Here is a 22542-nt window from a genome sequence, read left to right on the forward strand (position 1 = left end):
ATCTTATTTCTCCTCCGCTCCGATTCTCCATCACTCCTCGAACCATCCGTTGGAATGCAAGGCCTGACTCAAGCAGCTAAGGACTTGATTTTATCTTCTCATTCTCCATGCTTCACTCTCCCTCCCTGCATTCACTATCACCTTAGTCAATAAAGACTTAGTTTGACCATTACCTTCTGTGTCTTGTAGCCTGTGTCTGTGACAGCAGTATTGTGTTAATTTCAAGTCTCAATTATTGTGTCACTAAATCATTTATTCAACTGATTCATTCGAAACAGAAGATTAATTTAGAAGCGAAGTTACTTTTTTGATTGGTTAAGTGAATCATTGATTCACACAATTTTTGCTAAAACAGATTCATTCAGAAATGAAACAAAACACTGCTTAGTGTTGCTTGGAGAAGCACAACAGTTCAGCTTTTGCAAATTCATCATTATTGGTAATGTTGTGTCTAAAATGCCAATTAATATATTCTGATCGAATGGATGTATACAATCAATCAAATTTGTTGTAACAAATTAGCTCAAAGTGAGATTTACATAATTAATCATAACAGGTTATTATTAACTACATTCATCTTCAGGAATTACTTGTAGCATTATAGCATTAATAGTACAATAAAATGATTTGTTCATCTGCAGGGTGGACAGTGTTAATCGTTTATTGACTCTAAGTAAAATTATTTCTCTGGCCACGAAAAATTATTTTACTACTACAGTTTTTCTCAGTTGCTAAAACACTAAACCCTATTGTCTGAACAAAATGCTCAGTTGCCTGAACCCACTGATTGAATCAATCACTCTTTTGGCAAAACCATAAGCACTTTTCACCTGTTTAGACACAACTTGCCAACACATTTTCATTGTTATGCACCCGTGCTGCATAATGGTGAGCACAGGTGACAAAAGTCAAACACAAATAAAGCACAGATGTCACCATTTGAACACAACAACTCAAAATTGATCACACTTGTGGCTTATGATGTGAGGGAACATATACAGTAAGCCAGTTCAGAGAGCACTGGTTTGTGAGGCCCTACAATGGATAGAAATCTGAGAGGAAGAGTTCGTGTGAGAGGAGGTCGAGGTGGTCAGTGAAGACAAAGAACAGTAATATCTGATGAAATCAGAGCTACTGTGATTGACCATGTTCTTGTCCATGGTATGAGCATGAGGGAGGCTGGACAAAGGGTACAACCAAACATCAGTAGATTCACTATGTCCACCATAATCCAAAGATTTAGAGAAGAGCACACGTAATTACCTTTTTTTGACATTATAGTACAGTATGTAAATGTTGACAGCAATTACTGTATGACATACTATATACGGTACCACAGTAAACTGTAAGTAAATATGTTTCAGTACATCACTGTACCAATATACTGTAGTATTGTAATGGAGGGTTGGTCTAACTGTTTGTAGGCCTAGTATTCCATGTATATTTTTTGTAACTCCATGTTCTCTTTTTGTAGAATTGAAAGACTGCCACATGGGGGTGGGAGGACAGGTATGTTCTCCCCACACCAAGAGACCCTAATTGTTGATATGGTCCATGAGAACAATGCCATTAAATTGAGTGAAATTCAGCAGAAGATCATTGAGGACCATGTAGATTTTGAGGGCATCAACAGTGTCAGCCTCTCTGCTGTTGATCGTGTCCTCAAGCGCAACAGACTGCGCATGAAACAGCTATACCCTATACAGAGTACCCTTTGATCGCAACTCAAACAGTGTCAAAGAGCAAAGATTCCAGTATGTACAGGTTGGCATATATCCAGACACATTCAATGTTGATTACCCGAAGTAGTGATTTACTGAAGTCGCCTAAATCACTTTTTCCGTATCACTTACAAAACTATATCTATTTCTACAGAGGGTTTTTCAACTGGATGCAATGGAAAGACCCCATGAATACATCTACATGGATGAAGCTGGGTTTAATCTCACCAAAAGGAGAAGGAGAGGCCTTAATGTGATTGGCCATCAGGCCATTTTTGGTGTTCCTGGGCAGCGTGGTGGCAATGTCACATTATGTGCTGCCATCAGCAATTATGGGGTTGTCCACCATTATGCCAACCTGGGGCCCTACAACACTCACCAGCTCCTCATTTTCCTCAGTCACATGCAAGATGCTCTGTTAGGGTAGGATGAGCATCCCATCTATGTTGTTGTTTGGGACAATGTGAGTTTTCACAGAGCCCTCCAGGTTAGAGAGTGGTTGAATATAATCCAAGGTTTTATCAATCTTTGTAAAAGACCGTACTCCCCTTTCCTAAACCCCATTGGGGAATTCTTCTCCTCATGGCGGTGGAAGGTATATGGATGCCAACCTTACACTAGGGTAAATCTCCTGTGGTGACATAGGTGTGGAGGCATGCCAAGCCTTGATACGGCATGCCAGGGTTTTTTTCCCCCGTTGCCTGGCCAGACAAAATGTGGCCTGTGATGTGGATGAAGTCCTGTGGCCTGACCCTACTGGGAGGCATGATGCTGTGGCTGAGTAAGGCACTTATTTGTATATTTTTTTACTTTATTTTTTACATGGGCTTACTGTACACAAGTGGCAAAAGCATAAGATTTCTGTTTTGTCTTTTTGTACAAGTGCTAAATGCACAGGTTTTTTTTGTTTTTCAACATGCATTTAGCCTACAGTGAACAATAAACATTTATTTCTCCAGCTTCATGTCCTGAGCATTGTGTTTTCTATTTTTCTACGTAGTGTTTAGTGACTGTTCAGTAGTGTTTTTAATTTTGATTGAGTCGGTGCATGATTTGACAACATAGTTCAGTTTTGAGCACAGATTGAACTGTTTTGAGGTGAAAGTTTGGTTTTGCAAGAAGAGTCTGAGGTTCCCTGTCAAGGGAACTTCGAACTGCGTCCTCTGAGGGGACACTATGGGGAACACCTCGTCGTGACCCGTGTCTGAAGCATACTTTGAAAAACGCCAACATGTTGGCCGGCGATAGCCTCTGACGTCACTACCAGCGCGACTATAAATACGCGCCTGTAGGACCCGTCGTTATGTTCTTCGTCTTCATTGACTGTTTTGTTTGAAGCGTGCATCTGAGAAATGACCAAAACGGTAAGAGCAATCTATTATTATTATCATCATGGCTTCCACTAGCAAGGCGTTTAGACAGTGTGTGCATCCGTGTCAGCGTTATCTGACACCCGATGACACACACACTCTTTGCGTCTCTTGTTTGGGCGAAGAGCACGCGCGCGATGTCCTTGAGGGGGCGATCTCAAGCGTTTTTCTGTGAGAAAGCTCCGCTCTCGTTTGTCTCTCTTTTCGAGGAAAGAGGGACAGCCATCTGGATCCCGCGGCTCAGGACCCGCCGTTGCCGAGGCACGGAGGAGAATGAGCTCGTGGGGATCACAGGTGGATCTCGCTGAGGGACTTTCCCTTTCACACTCTCCGGCGGCGAACGAGAGTGAACTTCGGGAGGAAGATGCGTTATCATTAACCCATTCTGACACTGAAGTTAGTGCTCTGCTGGGTTCTACCCAGAAAGAGCAGGAGATGTCTGAGAGTGGCGAAGAAGCTGAGGCTGAGCCTTCTCAATCCTCCTGCCCTGCGTATGAGGAGCTGTTAGAGGTTATGCAGTGCATGCAGATCGCCCCCTCAAGGACATCGTGCGCGTGCTCTTCGCCCAAACAAGAGACACAAAGAGTGTGTGTGTCTTCAGATAACGCTGACACGGATGCACACACTGTCTAAACGCCTTGCTAGTGGAAGCCATGATGATAATAATAATAGATTGCTCTTACCGTTTTGGTCGTTTCTCAGATGCACGCTTCAAACAAAACAGTCAATGAAGACGAAGAAGATAAGTGACGGGTCCTACAGGCGCGTATTTATAGTCGCGCTGGTAGTGACGTCAGAGGCTGTCGCCGGCCAACACGTTGGCGTTTTTCAAAGTATGCTTCAGACACGGGTCACGACGAGGTGTTCCCCATAGCGTCCCCTCAGAGGACGCAGTGTCTCGTTCCCTCTCAGGGAACCATGGTTACATTCGTAACCTGAGACGTTTTATAATGTAGCTTGAAAATTGTTTTTTGTGTTCACAGTTTAGAGAAAAGGAGGGCAGCTTTCAAGAAATGTGTCTTAGCAATCGAGAAAAACTGTAATACAATGCTCCCAGAGCATGTAACGAAACCAGAACGTTAAAGTGACCTCATCCTGTGAGCAGCAAACACAGACAACCAAGTGTGAATGATTGGGAGGGAACAAGATGGCGGGCTAAGCACATGGACATTTCTCCGCTCTCCAGCAAATCTTGAGATTTATGTTAACATTCAACTTTAAAACATCCTAATTGTTGCGTATAAGCGAGTATTGGACTATGTCAGCAAAAAAAGCTTCCAATCACCCTAAAATAGTTATCCCTGGACAAAAAGGGATGACTGTAAAAACTCCTGCTCTTGCCGAGCACGAATACGTCATGGAAGTTGACCACGTCGATAGCAAAGAGAAACGCAAAGAATCTTCCTCCTTGCAGAACACTCCAACCAAAGCCCCGGCTAAGAAACAGAAGGGAGACGAAACCCCTGAGATTTCCAACGTCGCTCTCCTGGAAACCATAGTTGCCAGATTCGATCTACAAGACGGGAAGCTGAGCAGCATTGAACATAAGATTACTGAGAACAGTATAATGATCGTCAACCTGACAAAAGCTGTGGAATTCAACGCGGCGGAAATAAAGCACTGTAAAACTAAAATAAACCTGTTCGAAAAACAACTCACCTCTGTTGTCACATCGCACGCAGATTTGGTAAGCCGCACGTCGGAGCTCGAACGCCACAAAAGACGATGGAATCTTCGAGTAATCGGAATGAAAGAAATTGCAGGCGAAGATATCCGAAGAGAAGTCGTCTCACTGTTAGCTGAAATTGCTCCTCACCTGCAGCACAAACTTGAAGACATCATGGATTCAGTTCACCGCGTAGGCTCCAAAACGAAGGATAAATCCAGGCAGGTGATTATTCAGTTCTGCATGTGGAAACACAGAGACGAGTTCTGGTGATCCACCAAAGTTTCGGATGTCTGCAAACTAAGGGGAATAAAGTTCAGCGAAGATTTATCAAAGGAAGATCGAGAAGCCCGCGCTGCACTTTGGCCGAGGATCAGTGAGGCTAGAGCTGCAGGGAAGAAAGCCTACTACCGAGGTCCTTATGGCTACATAGAGGGCACCCGGATTGTCTAGGACGGTTGATTTCAACAACCTCGTGCACATTCGTTTACCTCAAGTGTTGGCATGAGGTGTAAGTGGGATGTTTTGTTATGTCCTTGCTGTTGAGCGAGATTTTGTTACAGTGCTCTGTTTGAGAGATATCTTATTTTGTGTTCATTAGAGCACGGTTACATATTTTTCATTTGATTGTTTATCCTATTTTACGTATTTATTTTATTTTTTATTTGTTTCCTGTTGGTTAAATGTTCTCAGTGAAATCAGCTTTTTCCTGTATTTCTTTAAATGCAAGGGGTCTTCGTAACTCTGTTAAAAGAAAAGCTTTCTTTCTTTTTTGCAAAAGCAAAAACTCACACTGTGTATTTTTGCAAGAAACACATTCCAACCTTGATGACGTGAAGTTCTGGACGAGTCAGTGGGGGGACAAAATCATCTTCAGCCATGCTTCCACACATTCTGCAGGAGTGGCAATACTGTTCAACAACCTACCAGGCAAAATTATAAAGGTAGAGACAGATTCAAATGGCCATTGGGCTTCAGTTGTTATAAACATTAATGACGTTTTGTTTATTTTATTCAATGTGTATGGCTACAACAGTGCTCCCCTGAATAACAAATTACTCACTGAAATTTCTGATTCTCTATTTGAGTTGAAACTTGTGTACCCAACTGATAATATTATTATAGGAGGAGATTTCAACATGGTTATGGACGAAGCGTTAGATCGTTTTCCGCCAAATTTAATACCTCTCACCCTAATGTTACCGTTTTTAATTTTTGTTTGAATAATAACGTAGTGGATGCTTGGAGAGCTGTGAATCCAAATCTTAAACAATTTTCCTGGTTCAGAGATAATGGGAAATCCAAATCGAGAATTGATTATTGGTTAACCTCAAATAACCTAACCGACTTTATCAAAGATATTTCAATATCTGCAGCTCCTCTAACTGATCACTGTTGTATCTCTATATCATTCAACTCGGGCAAAAGAGAAACACATAACAAGGGTTATTGGAAATTCAATGCTGATTTATTAAAACACCAAAATTTTTGCTCACAAATTAAATCCGTAATTAATGATATAGCATTGCATAAGGACCTAATCTCATTCATAAGTAAATGGGAATATTTAAAACACAAGATTCGGGAATTTTCTATACAATTTAGTAAAAATTTAAGTAAGGCCAGAACACAAATGGAGTTAGAATTAACAAGAGAACTAAACAATTTATGTAATAAAAGTGAAATGGACAATGAAGCTAAATTACAAATTTTATCCTTGCAATCCAAAATTGATGATTTATATATTCAAAAAGCTAAAGGAGCATATGTAAGATCTAGGGCAAGATGGATAGAGAAAGGGGAAAAAAGTAATAATTATTTTTGCAGACTTGAAAAAAGGCGACAGGAGAAAAATGCCATAAATTCTCTTTATGTGAACGGTGTTATAAGTACCTGCCCTAAAATGATTTCCTCAGAGATTTTTCAATTCTATAGTTCTTTATATAGCTCTCTTTTTTCTGTATCAGACTGTAATATTCTCTTTGATAATATACACACTAGCATACCGCAGTTAGACCAGGAGTTTAAAGACTTGTGTGAGGCTGAAATCAAGATAGAGGAATTAGATAAAGCAATAAATAAATTATCTTCAGGAAAATCTCCAGGCCCTGATGGCCTTACTTCCGAATTTTATAAATTCTTTAGGGAAGATTTGAGGGAACTATTATTTCAAGCCTTTCTCGAATGTATCCAAAATAATTCACTATCTTCAACCATGAAACAAGGTCTAATTACTCTTATCCCCAAACCGGGTAAAGATGCACGACATATAGATAATCTTCGCCCCATCACTTTACTCAACTGTGATTATAAAATTCTAGCGCATATATTTTCAAGTAGGCTCAAGAAAAATATAAATCAAATAATTAGTGAATCACAGTCTGGTTTTATAAAAGGTAGGTCAATACATAATAACATCAGATTGGTTTTAGATATTTTAGATTATTGTGAATATATTGAGGATGATGGCTATATTCTCTTTTTAGATTTTAAAAAGGCATTTGACACGATCGAACATAATTTCATATTTAACTCCCTCGAAAAATTTGGTTTTGGCATGAAATTTATTTCTTTCATAAAAATGTTATATAAAGACATCAATAGTTCTATATCCCTTTCATTTGGAACATCCCAGAGATTCAACATTTCACGAGGAATAAGACAAGGATGTCCCATTTCCCCTTTTCTATTTATCTTGGCAGTAGAAATGCTTGCTATCTTGATAGATAAAAATAGCAACTTTGATAGACTCAGTGTATTTGGAAGACAAATTGGTATAAGTCAATTAGCTGATGATACAGTGATCTTTTTAAAGGACCAATTTCAGATTAATAAAGCCATTCAACTAGTTAATCTATTTTCCAAAGCATCGGGCCTACACTTAAATTTGAACAAGTGTGAGTTACTTGCAATTCATGGCGGCGAATTAGACTCTTTATGTAACATACCCATAAAAACATGTGTAAAATATTTGGGGATAACTATTACTAGAGATAGCAATCAAAGTGTTCAAGAAAATTTTGTTAAAAATCTTTCAAAAGCAAAAGCAATTCTCAATAACTGGCTACAAAGAGATATCTCAATATTTGGAAGAGTCTTATTGACTAAAATGGAATTACTTTCTAGGTTCGTTTATCCAGCCTCCTCCTTAGCTATCCCACCTCATTTACTAAAAGAATGTAATATTGCATTGTTTAACTTTATCTGGAAAAATAAGCATCACTATATTAACAAAAATGATTTAGTTCACAGTTATGAAGAAGGGGGTTTAAATGTTATTGACTTAGAAATAATGAATAGTGTTTTGAAAACTCAGTGGTTAAGATCATTTCTTTGTAATTCAAACTGCTTATGGTTCATCGTATCTTCCTCAATATTTAGCAAAGTAGGTGGCTTGGAATTTTTGATTAGATGTGACTTTAATATATCCAAATTACCTCTTAAATTGTCTGCATTCCACCAACAAGTTCTCCTATGTTGGAAATTAGCATTTTCTCACAATTTTAGTCCACACAATACTTGTATTTGGAACAATCGTTTTATTTTGCACCATAAAAAATCTTTATTTTATGAAAACTGGTTTCAATATAATATTCTTTCCCTATTGGACATGACAGACAGTTATGGAAATGTTCTCAATTACAATGATTTCTGTTTAAAACATGGATTTGCATGTCATCCTAAAGAGTTTTACAGTGTTGTAAATGCCATACCAAAAAACATGGTATTATTAGTAAAAGGGATTCTTTCACATTACTCTGTAACATTCTCTCTTCCATCTCCTTGTCTGGGTGAATTGCTTATTAGAGATCATAAATGTAATAACAAATATATTAGAAATGTCTTCATTAATAAACTTCATCCAAATAGAATTAAACGATATTATGTTTTCAAAGAATTTAACCCTAAAGAGGTGAAGGAAATGAGAATGAATTATCTTACCTTTCCAAGTCTCCCTAAAGTGAAAGAGCTTCATTTTAAAATAATAAATGATATATACCCTTCTAAGGAACTTCTCAAATCAAAATTTGATATTGGAGAAAACTCTTGTCAATTCTGTGATAGTGATATTGAAACCACAGAACATATATTTTTTAATTGTAATTACTCAAAGTTGTTTTGGGCTCAATTGTGCAGTAAAATGTCATGTGTAATTACATGGGTAAACCCCTTGAATACAAACAAATTAAGTTTGGTGTGCTTAAGAAAGACTACTCACAACATTACTTGATTAACAATCTTTTTGATGTTGCTAAATACTTCATTCATAAATGCAGATTTCTGAAAACCCCTCCATCCTTTCCTCACTTTTCTAATGAACTTAAACTTTTTGCTGCTTCTCTTGATGCTCTCTCAAATGAAAAAGCTACTGCAGTTGCCAGCTTCTTCAGTGAACTAAGTGCCCAATAACTACTTGCTACCCCTTGTAAGAAATTAGCTATCTATAATTGCATTTTTATTTTATTTATTTATTTATTTATTTATTTTTATTTTATTTATTTTTTTCCTTCTTTCTATTTGTGATTGTGCATTTAATGTATTACATAACTATTACATATTGTATTTGCAACTATGTCTGCCTCGAAGAATTGTTAATATTGTTCATTCAGTACCTATTTTGTATGTACGTTTGTTTGCTAATAAAAAACAAAAAAAAACAAAAAAAAAACCAACCAAGTGTGAATACATACGGATGTTTATTAAACTACACTACAGGGGAACATGCAACATCTGACTAAACACAAACATACACACATTAAACATAGATGCCAACGCAAGGAAGGCATGGATAGAGAGAGAGAGAGCAAAAGAGAGAGAGAGAGTGAGCGCACTGCAGAGAGACAGACAGAGCGAGAGAGAGAGAGAGAGAGAGAGAGAGAGCGCACTGCAGAGAGAGAGAGAGAGAGAGAGAGAGAGAGAGAGAGAGAGAGAGAGAATGCACTGCAGAGAGAGAGAGTGAGCGAGCGCTCACGCGCAAGACAGTGGAGAGTCATAGCAGTATTTTATCATAAACTAAATCACAACCTGTTAAGAACCATCAAAGAATCTCATCACCTTAATTAAAAGGGGTCAAAGCCTAGAAGCGCAATTAAATAGTTAACAAGCGGTTACTTGCATTGGTTCTGTAGTTGCTGATTAAAGTGTCCCTGTGCATGTATAATGCATAGATTCCTGTTGAATCCTGTTAGGAGTGAAACCTTCGTCATTTCATCCATGGATTGACTGCTCTGAAGTGAATCAACAAAGTTGGTGAAAACTGCCAGAAGATCGGACTCCCTCAGAAGGGGAGTTGCGAGGTGTCCAAGGTGATGTGAGTCTCCAGGGAACCACAAGTTAAGAGAAGCTCACTTTTTGGGTGTGGAAAAGGTTTTATCTGGTTTCCCGGTAAGACCCCTTTTTGTTGGACTGACCAATAACAAGGCATATAGTTTCAGTGGGAAAGTGTTTCTTTGTCTCAGTGACACCTGATTTGCATATTTTATGAATGGCTTGATGAACTGGTTATCTGGTAACCCAAACTATGGTACAAATAGTATGATGCATTTTAGGCTCACATAGTGTACATAATTGTTTGGGGAATAAAAAGCAGATCACCTTGCCCTGAGGAAGACCATTGCGGTCGAAACATGTCGGCATTTTAATTTTGATATTGGCCATACCACAATAAAGGCTTCTTAACGTTTACCTTCTCCACCTGAATTCTTTTTGAGTGCCTGGGACCTGTGTATTTTTCAAAAAGCAGATCATGTTGATACCAAGGACAACATATGTCAAAGATCTTAGAGCAGATATCCACTCATATACCTGAATATAAGCATTGAGAGTCTAACTAATACAAATAAAAATTGTAACTAGGCTACTACCATAGTGAAATATACAAACAATAATTGCATAAACCAAATACATTTGTAACTGGTTAATTATAGTCTAAATGAATAAAATGTGTGTGTGTGTGTGTGTGTGTGGTGAGAATGTGAGTTGGCTGCTCAGCCAGGCCCCTTTGGTGTCTGGCATCGAGGGCTATGTAGTTATCTCGGAATCTGTTGGAAGTCGGATGGGAAGACCTGTTCAGTATCTTCCAGATAATGGGGGTAAACATAGCCATTAAGCAGTCATATAAATGTATGCCATGGGGCCAGATTCTGTAATTTATATGCAAATGTCAAAAGGCTAAAGGAATCCCTACAACATAAAGCCCAAACGATCGTACATGATCCTAAGCAGATGCTACATTGTTGTGCTGGTATTAGAAAGAACAGCACTCTTGCTTGTGTCATATTATTGAACTATTATGTTATCAATAAAGAACAGGAACTAATACAGGAGCATTTTCCCCCATATCTTGAGGGCAGCATGTTAAAACACAATTCATGTTGTTAAAATGGTAAAATCACATAGGATTAATATGCTTGAGAACCGAGTACAAATGCTCCTATGTTGATGAATTGAATTACAATAGTCCTTGCAAGGATGATTCTATAAACTAACCATAACACCTGTTCCAGAACTTTTCAAATTAGCAAAGAGTGAACTAAAAGAATACAACATTACTAATGGTAGTACCATATTGATGATACTACAGTTTATAAAATACAGTGGCATGGCCAGTGTTTTGAAGTGTTAGTACCTCAATACTACAATACTGTACAAATATTAGAAATAATTATAGTTTAGACACAGATTTATGTTGTAGAGGAATTATTTTATTGAAACATTAAAACACTAGTACCAGGAGTCCATGATACGCCTCATGCTCATGAATCTCATGCCACCCATATTGCTGAAGCTCCTGTACTCTCCAGGCCTGAAGTACCACATCCTGCCTCTGTAGTGGGGCTGCTCATACATGAGCCAGTGGCCGTCCATCACATGGCAGGACTGGCAGTGAGGCATGCGGTAACGGTCCATGCAGTTGTCACAGTCATCCATCATCTCATACATCTGACCCATGAAGTTATCCCTCTCGTAAATCCTCATTCTGTAGGATCCCCTATGCTGTAGTAGAAGAAAAGTCAGTTATGTATGAATTAATTAGGAAGAATCATTATGTAAGCATATATCTTCAGCAACTATCCAGGTCTGTCTCTCACAGTTCGTCATTCTGAAAGGATCTATGTTGCTTTTCAAGCTGAAGGATTTCAAAGTAAATTGTTAAAATAAATTTAGGACTTTTGTCTATCATCACTTAATAAATACGTCAGCAGGTTCATGGAGCTCACCATAGGGATCATGCGGCAGGACTTGATGCAGTTGCTCATTCCAAACATAGACATGTAATCAGCATATTCTCCCCTCCTAAAGAAATACTGATTTCCCATGTAGTTGGGTTGATCGTACATCATCCAACATCCACTGTGCACTCTGCAAGAGTGACAGCGACTCATGTAGGAGGAGAAGTCACCACAGTCGGCCATACACTCATAAGAGCGACCCTGGAAGTTCTTGTCCTCATAAAATGTGACCTGACAATTAAAAGTTAATTTTATAGTTGTTTAAATGAATACAGCATTAAAGTAAGTTAAGTGAAACTGTATGGAATAGGTATTAGAACAAGGTTTACCTTCATGGTTGCGCTGGCTGAACCTCAGTAGTTCCACAAATGAGAAGCTGAAGCTGATTCTGCTTGTTGGCTGACTGCTGTCACCCCTACCTTTATACTAGACCAAGACTAAAGACTACATAGCCTCTATTGTTAGTCAGTTCCTGACTTTGCAGGTTAGAACAGAGGCCATTAAAGCATGGTATGTAGATTTTTGTCCTCGCATTTTCAGGATTCTAGAAGTTCTTAAGTTTCTATTTGCTAAATTAAAGCACTTGAATATGGAACACTAAAAAAGAGACTTAAACAAAGAGTGTCAATTTATTTATCCTTGTTTCAGATTTTTCTGTCACTCATTTTTTTTTTTTTTTTTGGTACTTAACAGTACTCTTTTCAAGGTAATGCTCATAGGCAACTATCTTCTAAATTCCCACCTTTAGTTTAAGTACTACTACACAAGTCTTGGACCATCATTGATTCATTTTTAATCCAACTGTATTATTTAATTAAACTACTTTTATACATTTGAAGTTCTTGTTATGTTCTTTTTGTTTCTGTTGCAGGTTCATATCCAGATATTTTCTAGATGCCTTTTTTTTAAGTATTTATTAAATCTTCTGTGTAACCCACATAATCTTCTGCAATATTTGCCTGTTTTTATGTATCCACTAACAAGCTTTTCTCCTAAATCGATACATATTCTGCTAAATGGTTTACTCAATTTTAACCTAACCTTGCAACCATGTGCACATGCTCTCTTTACATTATGGAACAAGAGCTGCATGTGCTGAAAACACTGGCAAACATGTAAGTTGCCGTTACTCTATAGCAGTCTCTAAACTGATACATTTTGGTATTATAAAAGTGTAACAGCCAGTCTGACTGTTTTCTTTCACATGTATGCTCTGTTTTTTTATGACTAAATCTGCAAGCAAACCATGACATTCTCTTGATTTTTTTATATGTGAAAATGAAATAATTGTGAAGAAATGTAAAAAAAATTATAAAAAATAAATTAAAATGACAGTGATCAGTGATTAATAAATGTGATTGTTTTTGTTTTTGTGATGACTTGTTTAACCATTATTGTGCAGCCCCTACATTTGGCTTAGTTTGTTGTCTCTCCAGTCCTGGATTTTAAATTCAGAGCATATTTTATCCAGCACTTGGACTCATGCTACTTATTGTTTTGATCCTCACCATTCCTCTTTGGCATAATGAAAGTTTCTGAGGATTTGTAACTGAAGAACAGTTTAATTTGCATAAATCCCTTAGGAACCTTACTAATGCCAGTGATATTTCAATAGTTTTGAATAGTAGACCTTCTATCATAATCTGTTGTTGCTATATATTGTTCTGAAACATAATGAAGCTTCTCAAAAGTACTAACACTCAAGAGACTTGGGGGTTTGGTTGGTTAGTTTTCAGCAGTTAGACCCTCTTGATGGATACTGTAAATACACTTTTAATTAGGCAAAACATATATCTTTCTTGGCTGATGACAATTCAAATAAAGTAATGTACAGGGGCCACCTACGGGACTCTCATTACAGTAATATATATATATATTTATATATATATATATATATATATATATATATATATATATATGAAAAAACCTGTAGCCTAATCATGTCACCGCACCATCACAACTATTTGTTTTCATCTATAATTCAATATATCTCTGTCACACTGTAGACTTGTGTTTTCAGTATCACCAAATAGTTTACAGTATTTCACAATTGCTAAAACACATTTCTTGAAACCTTCACCCATATTCTCAAAACTTTAAACACAAAACCCAGTCTTTACACTATATTCACAAAACCTCTGACTCTTCTGGCAAAATCAAATTCTTGCCTCAAAGCCATTTGATCTGTGCTCAAAATCGAACAATGCTTTCAAAACATAAACACAGTCAGTCAATATATAAACACTCATCAGCATTCATTAGACACTACATCAACAGCGTCCAGGGCATGTAGTTACAGATCATTTTTTTATTGCATATAGAAAATAATTTTGCCATGAATTAAAGTAAATAATTCACAACTCAGTAAAGCAAATATATTGCATACTGTAAGTACTGCAAGTAATACATTATAGAATTTCTGTATTTTCAGCATAAAAATAAAGTAAGCCCAAAGAACAAAGACAACTCTAAATGCAAAGCATATTACACAAAACATTGTGCAATTGCAAAATCAAAGTCAGTGAGAGACTCATTCTGCCGCAGCATCCCGATGGTGAAGAACCCCCCCCATTGCTTATGGCTGCACATAGGGTGACATTGCCACCACGCTGGCCAGGGACTTCCACAATGGCACGTTGGCCAATTATGTTCCAGCCTCTCCTTCTCCTCTTTGCCAGATTGAACCCTGCTTCATCTACAAAAATATATTCATTGGGCCTTTCCATGGAATCACCCTCTATATATACAGTTTCTTTCAATTGCTTACACACTAAAATTAGAACTTTCCCACAATTAGCAAAACCTTCACTCAAGGAGCAAAACACCGGCCTAGATTTGCACAACTGTAAGCACATTGTCAGCTTCACACTTTTGCAAAACATTACACACAGTGATTTGCAAAACACTAAACACACTTGTATGCATTTGACACAGAAATTTATCATGATGTAATTTCCTTGCAATTTCAAAGCAAAGGCTTTCAAATGAGCACACCCATGAACCAAATGGTTAAACACAGGCACCAGGTGTGCACACACACTGGTGCTTAATTGTAGACACACCAATCAGGTTAAAGCACTATAAAAAGGCAACAGGTAAGTTTACCTGTCTTTAACAAAAATGGATGGTGTCAGAGGAAGAGGGAGAGTGCGGATGAGAGGGGGAATCCAGAGAGTACCAGGTGGAGGAAGAGGCCAAGGAAGAGGAAGAGGGAGAGGAAGAGGGAGAGGAAGCCCTGGAGGAGGGGTAGGACATGCACAAAGAAGAAGACAACCAAATCTGTGTAACGAAATTCGTGCTACAATTGTGGACCATGTAATAAGCCACCGACTAACACTGAGGGAGGCTGGATTGAGAGTACAGCCTAACCTAAGCAGGTACACGGTGGCATCAATAGTTCGGACATTTCGTCAAGAGCACAGGTGAGAAACTTCTCTTCAGTCAACAGAAAATCCATTGCTTACTGCATGTACTATATCAACAGTACTGTACAGTCGTGGCCAAAAGTTTTGAGAATTACATAAATATTGGAAATTGGAAAAGTTGCTGCTTAAGTTTTTATAATAGCAATTTGCATATACTCCAGAATGTTATGAAGAGTGATCAGATTAATTGCATAGTCCTTCTTTGCCATGAAAATGAACTTAATCCCAAAAAAACCTTTCCACTGCATTTCATTGCTGTCATTAAAGGACCTGCTGAGATTATTTCAGTAATCGTCTTGTTAACTCAGGTGAGAATGTTGACGAGCACAAGGCTGGAGATCATTATGTCAGGCTGATTGGGTTAGAATGGCAGACTTGACATGTTAAAAGGAGGGTGATGCTTGAAATCATTGTTCTTCCATTGTTAACCATGGTGACCTGCAAACAAACGCGTGCAGCCATCATTGCGTTGCATAAAAATGGCTTCACAGGCAAGGATATTGTGGCTACTAAGATTGCACCTAAATCAACAATTTATAGGATCATCAAGAACTTTAAGGAAAGAGGTTCAATTCTTGTAAAGAAGGATTCAGGGCGTCCAAGAAAGTCCAGCAAGCGCCAGGATCGTCTCCTAAAGAGGATTCAGCTGCGGGATCGGAGTGCCACCAGTGCAGAGCTTGCTCAGGAATGGCAGCAGGCAGGTGTGAGCGCATCTACAAGAAGCCCCTTTCCGATTGTTTGGGGCATCTGGAAAAAGGCTTGTCCGGAGAAAAAAAAGGTGAGCGCTACCATCAGTCCTGTGTCATGCCAACAGTAAAGCATCCTGACACCATTCATGTGTGGGGTTGCTTCTCATCCAAGGGAGTGGGCTCACTCACAATTCTGCCCAAAAACACAGCCATGAATAAAGAATGGTACCAAAACACCCTCCAACAGCAACTTCTTCCAACAATCCAACAACAGTTTGGTGAAGAACAATGCATTTTCCAGCACGATGGAGCACCGTGCCATAAGGCAAAAGTGATAACTAAGTGGCTCGGGGACCAGAATGTTGAAATTTTGGGTCCATGGCCTGGAAACTCTCCAGATCTTAATCCCATTGAGGACTTGTGGTCAATCCTCAAGAGGCGGGTGGACAAACAAAAACCCACTAATTCTGACAAACTCCAAGAAGTGATTATGAAAGAATGGGTTGCTATCAGTCAGGATTTGACCCAGAAGAAGGAGGGGCCCCATATTCACACAGGAGCAAGAGAGAGAGATCATAAACCTCGTTTTGGCCAATAATGCAATCAGACTTCGAGAAATTCAAGCCCATATTGTCAATGATCACCTAATTTTCAATAATGTCCAACAGGTCTCTCTGTCAACAATAGCCCGTATCCTTAAAAAACATCAAGTTCTGATGAAACAACTGTATAAAGTGCCATTTGAAAGAAATCCAGACAGGGTGAAAGTCCTCCGTCGTGAATATGTGGTGGTACGTTTTGTTCACTGACTGTAGTATTGTGTACTGCACACATAACCTTTTTACTGTACATGTAATTTTACTGTATAGCGGACCTACAGTTTACGGATCTACACAATGTGATCTTTTGCTGTATTTCAGAGAGTTTTGCAAATGGATGCGGAGGAAGTCCCGCATGAGTTTATTTACATTGATGAGGCTGGATTTAACCTGACAACAGTACGAAGAAGGGGAAGAAACATCATCAGCCACAGGGCTATTGTCAATGTACCAGGGCAATGTGGGGGTAACATTACCCTTTGTGCTGCCATTACACAGAATGGGGTCCTCCACTGCCATGCCAACTTGGGTCCTTACAACACTGAACTCATTCTTACATTTTTAGACAGATTACACAATATCATCACAGCAGCAAACCAAAGGGACCAGATGCAATACATTGTCGTCTGGGACAATGTAGCTTTCCATCGTTCTGCTCTGGTCCAAAACTGGTTTCAACAACACCCACAATTTACAGTTCAATACCTACCGCCATACTCCCCCTTCCTGAACCCCATCGAGGAGTTCTTCTCAATATGGCGGTGGAAGGTTTATGATCTCCGGCCATATGTCCAGATGCCCCTCATTCAAGCTATGGAGGAAGCATGTGATCAAATTGAACCAGCATCCGTACAAGGGTGGATTTGTCACTTGAAAAGATTCTTCCCACGTTGCCTTGCAAATTAAAATATAGCCTGTGATGTTGACGAGGTGATGTTTTTTTCGGTACTGAACTGGATATGTAATTTATGTTACAGTATTACTGTAAGCTTAGAGTACAATGGTACGTTCAGTAATACTGTAATATATGAAAACTGGAAAATGTTTTATGTTTTGTTGAAATGTTCAGTATTGACTGACTTGAGTACATGAAAATAAATTAATATTTTCATCAGTCTGCACAATTGGTGTCATGTGGTGTTGGTGAATTTATTTTTACACTTTCTGTGTAAATGCTTAAAGTGTTTTAGGTTGAGCACAGGAGTGTTTAACTGATTCAAACAGAGTCGGACCATATGATGGTTGTGTTTATGTTATGACAACAAAATAAGGTTTTTATAAGACATTGTATAGTTTTGACAAAAGTGTTTCATTTTGCAAATGATCTGAGGTGTTGTGCTACTTTGGTGTAGTGTTGTGCTAATTGTGTGAAGGGGTTTGAAAAACCGGGCCCTGTTTTCAAAATTGTGCTTAAGCAATTGAAAAAAACTGTAAAAGAGATAAATAAATAGTTTTGTAAGTGTAACAGAAAGACATACTTCTCCTTGTACTCTTCCTCCTCGTCCAACACCTCTTACACGAACTCTTCCCCCTGCCTCTCACATTGTTTCCATCCATTGTGGTATCAACACTCAACGTACCTGGGCCACCTGTACTGGCTTATATTCTAGACAACTGATTTGATCACATCATTAGAAACAAGTGTGAACAATTTTGAGTTGTTGTGTGTAAACGATGACAGTTGTGTTGTAGTTGTGTTGAACTTTTGCCACATGTATTTACCATTTTGCAACACAGTGCAAAATGTGTTTTAGTGAGTAAGAATGTGTTTAGAGTTTTGCAAAAAGAGTGGATGAGATTTGCAAACAGTGTCTTAACTACCTGAACTTGTTTAAGATTTTGCCTATAAAGTGACTAATTCGACAAATGTTTTTAGGCCACTGAGCATTGGGTTCAGAGAATGGTCTTTAGAGTTTTAGCAATTGTGAAAATTGTGAAATACTTTTTTAAATACATGGTTCCATTCGGTTCTGTCTGTCAGAAATATAATACTGGATATAATTGTTATGCTGACGATTCACAATTGTACCTTCAATTGAAAACAGATGATGTTTATGAGTTAAATGATCTGATGAATTTCTTGTATGAGTTTAAATTACAGAATTTTTTACAATTAAATGAGGTAAAAACAGAATGCCTAATAATTGGATCTATTAGGCCATCTTGCGCACATGTTAAACTGTTTTCCTTAAATATGCATAAGCAAGTAAGAAACCTGGGAGTGGTCTTTGATTATGAGTTTAAATTGGATAGCAGGTAAACTCGATGGTGAAGGCTGGATACTTTCATTTAAGAAATATTGCAAAAATAAAACAATTTCTATTGTTTGCTGATTTGAAGCAGGTTATGAAGGCTTTTATTATATCAAGACTGGATTACTGTAATTCTTTGTACCTGGAGATGCCTGCTGTTTTGTTGAATCATCTGCAGCCTTTACAAAATCCAGCAACTAGGCTGCTGACTGAGACTAAGAAGCATGTCAGTGTTTTCCCTAAGTTAGCCTCATTGCAGTGCTTACCAGTCAATTGTAGAGTCCAGTTTGATGTTTTATTGTATGTTAATAAAGCTTTGCATTAGGCCTAGCACCTAAATATATCGCAGATATGATTCAATTTCACTCTACGATTCACACACATTACTGTTAAAGGTCCCTAAATCTATCTTAAAATCTAAAGGGGATTGGGCTTTTTCTGTTGTGGCACCGACTCTGGAATAACCTGCACCTGGTGATCAGATGCTGTACGACACTGGGTCATTTAAAATCTTGTTTAAAAGGGCATCTACTTGCCTAGGCATTTGGTTGAGCTTGTTGTTGAATATTCTGTTGTTGAATACTTTGACTGTACATACATACATATATATATATATATATATATATATATATATATATATATATATATATATATATATATATATATATATATAGTCTTATTGGAAAGCACTTTGGTCAATCTAAGTTGTTTTTAAATGTGCTATACAATTAAACAAAACAAACAAGGACAGTTTGTTGAAATTGCTGAATGAAATACCTATCTATACCTGGAACAGTTACAGTTTTATTAGCATTTTTTTTTATTGTTTTCCTGTATATGTAGATTTATGTAGATTTAAAAAGAGCATTTTCATGATTCTGCCTTGGGTTTTACCAATCCAACAGCTGGCCCTGCTCTCTGGACAGTGTACTTGCTCTATGAGGATTAAAGGTTTCTAATAGCATGTTTCATTAAATGACTATTAATTCAAAATATTTTAACCTGCTTCATTTAAACCTGTTTGTAAATGAGAAAAATAACCCACTGTTCTAGTCTCATGAGTCTACTTATGTTTCATTTGTGAGTCTGTTTAATTCATTCGTGTTTGTTTAGACATGGAAATTTTAGCGGCAGTAAGGATTTTTAAGGCACAAGGTTTAGTGTTGTAGAGAAATTATTTTATTGAAACACTAGTACCAGGAGTCCATGATACGCCTCATGCTCATGAATTTCATGCCACCCATATTGCTGAAGTTCCTGTACTCTCCAGGGCCGAAGTACCACATCCTGCCTCTGTAGTGAGGCTGCTCATACATGAGCCAGTGGCCGTCCATCACATGGCAGGACTGGCAGTGAGGCATGCGGTAACGGTCCATGATACTGTCACAGTCATCCATCATCTCGTACATCTGACCCATGAAGTTCTCCCTCTCGTAGATCCTCATTCTGTAAGATCCCCTGTGCTGCAGTGGAAGAAAATGCTGCAGTTATGTATAAATTAATCATGAAGAATCATTATCATATGTAAACATATATCTTCAGCATCCATTTAGGTCTGTCTCTCACAGATCATCATTCTGAAAGAATCTATGTTGCTTTTCAAGCTGAAGGATTTTAAAATAAATTGTTGAAATAAATGTAAGACTTTTGTCTATCATCACTTAATAAATACATCAACAGGTTCATGGAGCTCACCATAGGGATCATGCGGCAGGACCTGATGCAGTTGCTCATTCCAAACATAGACATGTAATCAGCATAGTCTCCCCTCCTAAAGAAATACTGATTTCCCATGTAGTTGGGTTGATCGTACATCATCCAGCATCCACTGTGCACTCTGCAAGAGTGACAGCGGCTCATGTAAGAGGAGAAATCGGCACAATCTCCGGTACAGTCATAAGAACGACCCTGGAAATTTCTTTCCTCATAAAAGGTGACCTGAAAATTCAAAGTTAATCTCTTAGTTGTAGTAAATACCACATTATGGTAAGTTAAGAGAAACTGTATAGTTTAGAAGGTGGAATATAGTTTACCCTCATGGTTGCGCTGGCTGAACCTCAGTAGTTCCACAAATGAGAAGCTGAAGCTGATTCTGCTTGTTGGCTGACTGCTGTCACCCCTACCTTTATACTAGACCAAGACTAAAGACTACATAGCCTCTATTGTTAGTCAGTTCCTGACTTTGCAGGTTAGAACAGAGGCCATTAAAGCATGGTATGTAGATTTTTGTCCTCGCATTTTCAGGAATCTAGAAGTTCTTAAGTTTCTATTTGCTAAATCAAAGAACTTGAATATGGAACACTAAAAAAGACTTAAACAAAGAGTGTCCATTTATTGTCTTCAGATTTTTTGTCATTCTTTTTTTTTTTTTGGTACTCTTTTGAAAATGATGCTCATAGGCATCTATCTTTTGATTGCCCACTTTCAGTTGAAGTACTACTACACAAGACTTGGACCATGATTGATCCAGTTTTAGTTCAACTGTAATTTCATTAGAGACCCATTTTATTGTCACTTTTGGTTTTGTACTTAAACTACTTTTATACAGTACATTTTAAGTTTTTAGGTTTTTTTGTTTGTTTGTTTTTTTTTTGTTTTTTTTGGTATTAACTCTTTTGTGTAACCCACGTTTCCATTATTTGTGTGTAGCATTGTTGGGTGTACTGGCATAATTTTGCTAATCATAATTTTAATTGTGATCACAATTTCTGCATCTCTTGATTTATCAAGCATAAGTTTCTGTGATATTTGCCCTTGGGTTATTTATCCTGAAACAAGCTTTTCTCTTAAATTGATGTGTTTTGCCCAGTGTATTACTTAATATTCCCAACCTGGAAGCCATTTGAAGGCACTCTCTTTACATTATGGAACAAGATTTGCATGCACTGAAAACACTGGAAAACATGCAAGTTGGAGTTACACTATAGCAGTCTACACACAGATGAATTCTTCTCGAAGGAAAGTGTAATACAGCTTATCTATTTTCTTTCACATGTTTGGTCTGTTTGTGGTGACTAAATCTGCAAGCAAACCTTGACATTCTCTTGATTTGTGCTTATGTGAAAATGAAATAATTCTGAAAAAAAATAAAAAATAAAAATAAATATATATATATATATATATATATATATATACATTAGCATGCAGTTCTGACATGCACTTTTTCTGAGCGTGCACACACTAAAAAGCCTTTCAAACAGTGCCTGATTATTGGACTACATTATCTTTCGCATCTGATAGCACTAATTCTGTCAAAAACACACAATGTTTAAATATAAACACACTTGTTACGTCTAAAGTGAAAATTAAACAGTTGAAAGAAAAATGGATGCGTGCCTGTATATTAGATATGCAGGTCTTAAAATGACAGAATACTAATAGTACTAAACATGCTGTCGCTTCTTATTAAAGGTATAGTCCACCCAAAAATTTAAATTCTGTCATATGTCAAAGAATAAAGATTAGGGGTGTAACGGTACGTGTATTCGTACCGGACCGTTTCGGTACAGGGCTTTCGGTGCACGTGTGTACCGAATGACCGAATGCAATATTTTGTATGCGGAACATAGGTACATTTTCGTGTTTCCA

General features: G+C 37.8%; 3 protein-coding genes across 3 annotated transcripts in view; all 3 read right to left on the minus strand.

Annotated features, from left to right (window-relative positions):
- Nucleotides 1–22542, minus strand: part of LOC132152859 (gamma-crystallin M2-like) — a 38913-nt gene that overhangs the window by 14686 nt on the left and 1685 nt on the right. The window lies entirely within an intron of this gene.
- LOC132152875 (gamma-crystallin M2-like) lies at nucleotides 11440–12440 on the minus strand. Its single transcript, XM_059561812.1, has 3 exons — nucleotides 12319–12440; nucleotides 11978–12220; nucleotides 11440–11753 (listed from the first exon to the last, which is right to left on the minus strand). The coding sequence occupies exons 1-3, from the start codon at nucleotides 12322–12324 to the stop codon at nucleotides 11481–11483; spliced, it is 522 nt and encodes a 173-aa protein (XP_059417795.1). The 5' UTR covers nucleotides 12325–12440; the 3' UTR covers nucleotides 11440–11480.
- On the minus strand, nucleotides 20111–21069 carry LOC132152871 (gamma-crystallin M2-like). The gene is made up of 3 exons (XM_059561809.1): nucleotides 20988–21069; nucleotides 20650–20892; nucleotides 20111–20417 (listed from the first exon to the last, which is right to left on the minus strand). Exons 1-3 carry the CDS (start codon nucleotides 20991–20993, stop codon nucleotides 20145–20147), a joined length of 522 nt encoding a protein of 173 aa, XP_059417792.1. The 5' UTR covers nucleotides 20994–21069; the 3' UTR covers nucleotides 20111–20144.

This window comes from Carassius carassius, chromosome 11, assembly GCF_963082965.1.
Source record: "Carassius carassius chromosome 11, fCarCar2.1, whole genome shotgun sequence".
NCBI classification, from domain to species: domain Eukaryota; kingdom Metazoa; phylum Chordata; class Actinopteri; order Cypriniformes; family Cyprinidae; genus Carassius; species Carassius carassius.

Excerpts from the sequence above, each read along its gene's own strand:
- LOC132152871 (XM_059561809.1), bottom strand. Across the intron at positions 20,418-20,649 it reads CCTGCCGCATGATCCCTATG|CACAGGGGATCTTACAGAAT; the intron begins GTGAGCTCCATG and ends CTTCCACTGCAG.
- LOC132152875 (XM_059561812.1), bottom strand. Across the intron at positions 11,754-11,977 it reads CCTGCCGCATGATCCCTATG|CATAGGGGATCCTACAGAAT; the intron begins GTGAGCTCCATG and ends CTTCTACTACAG.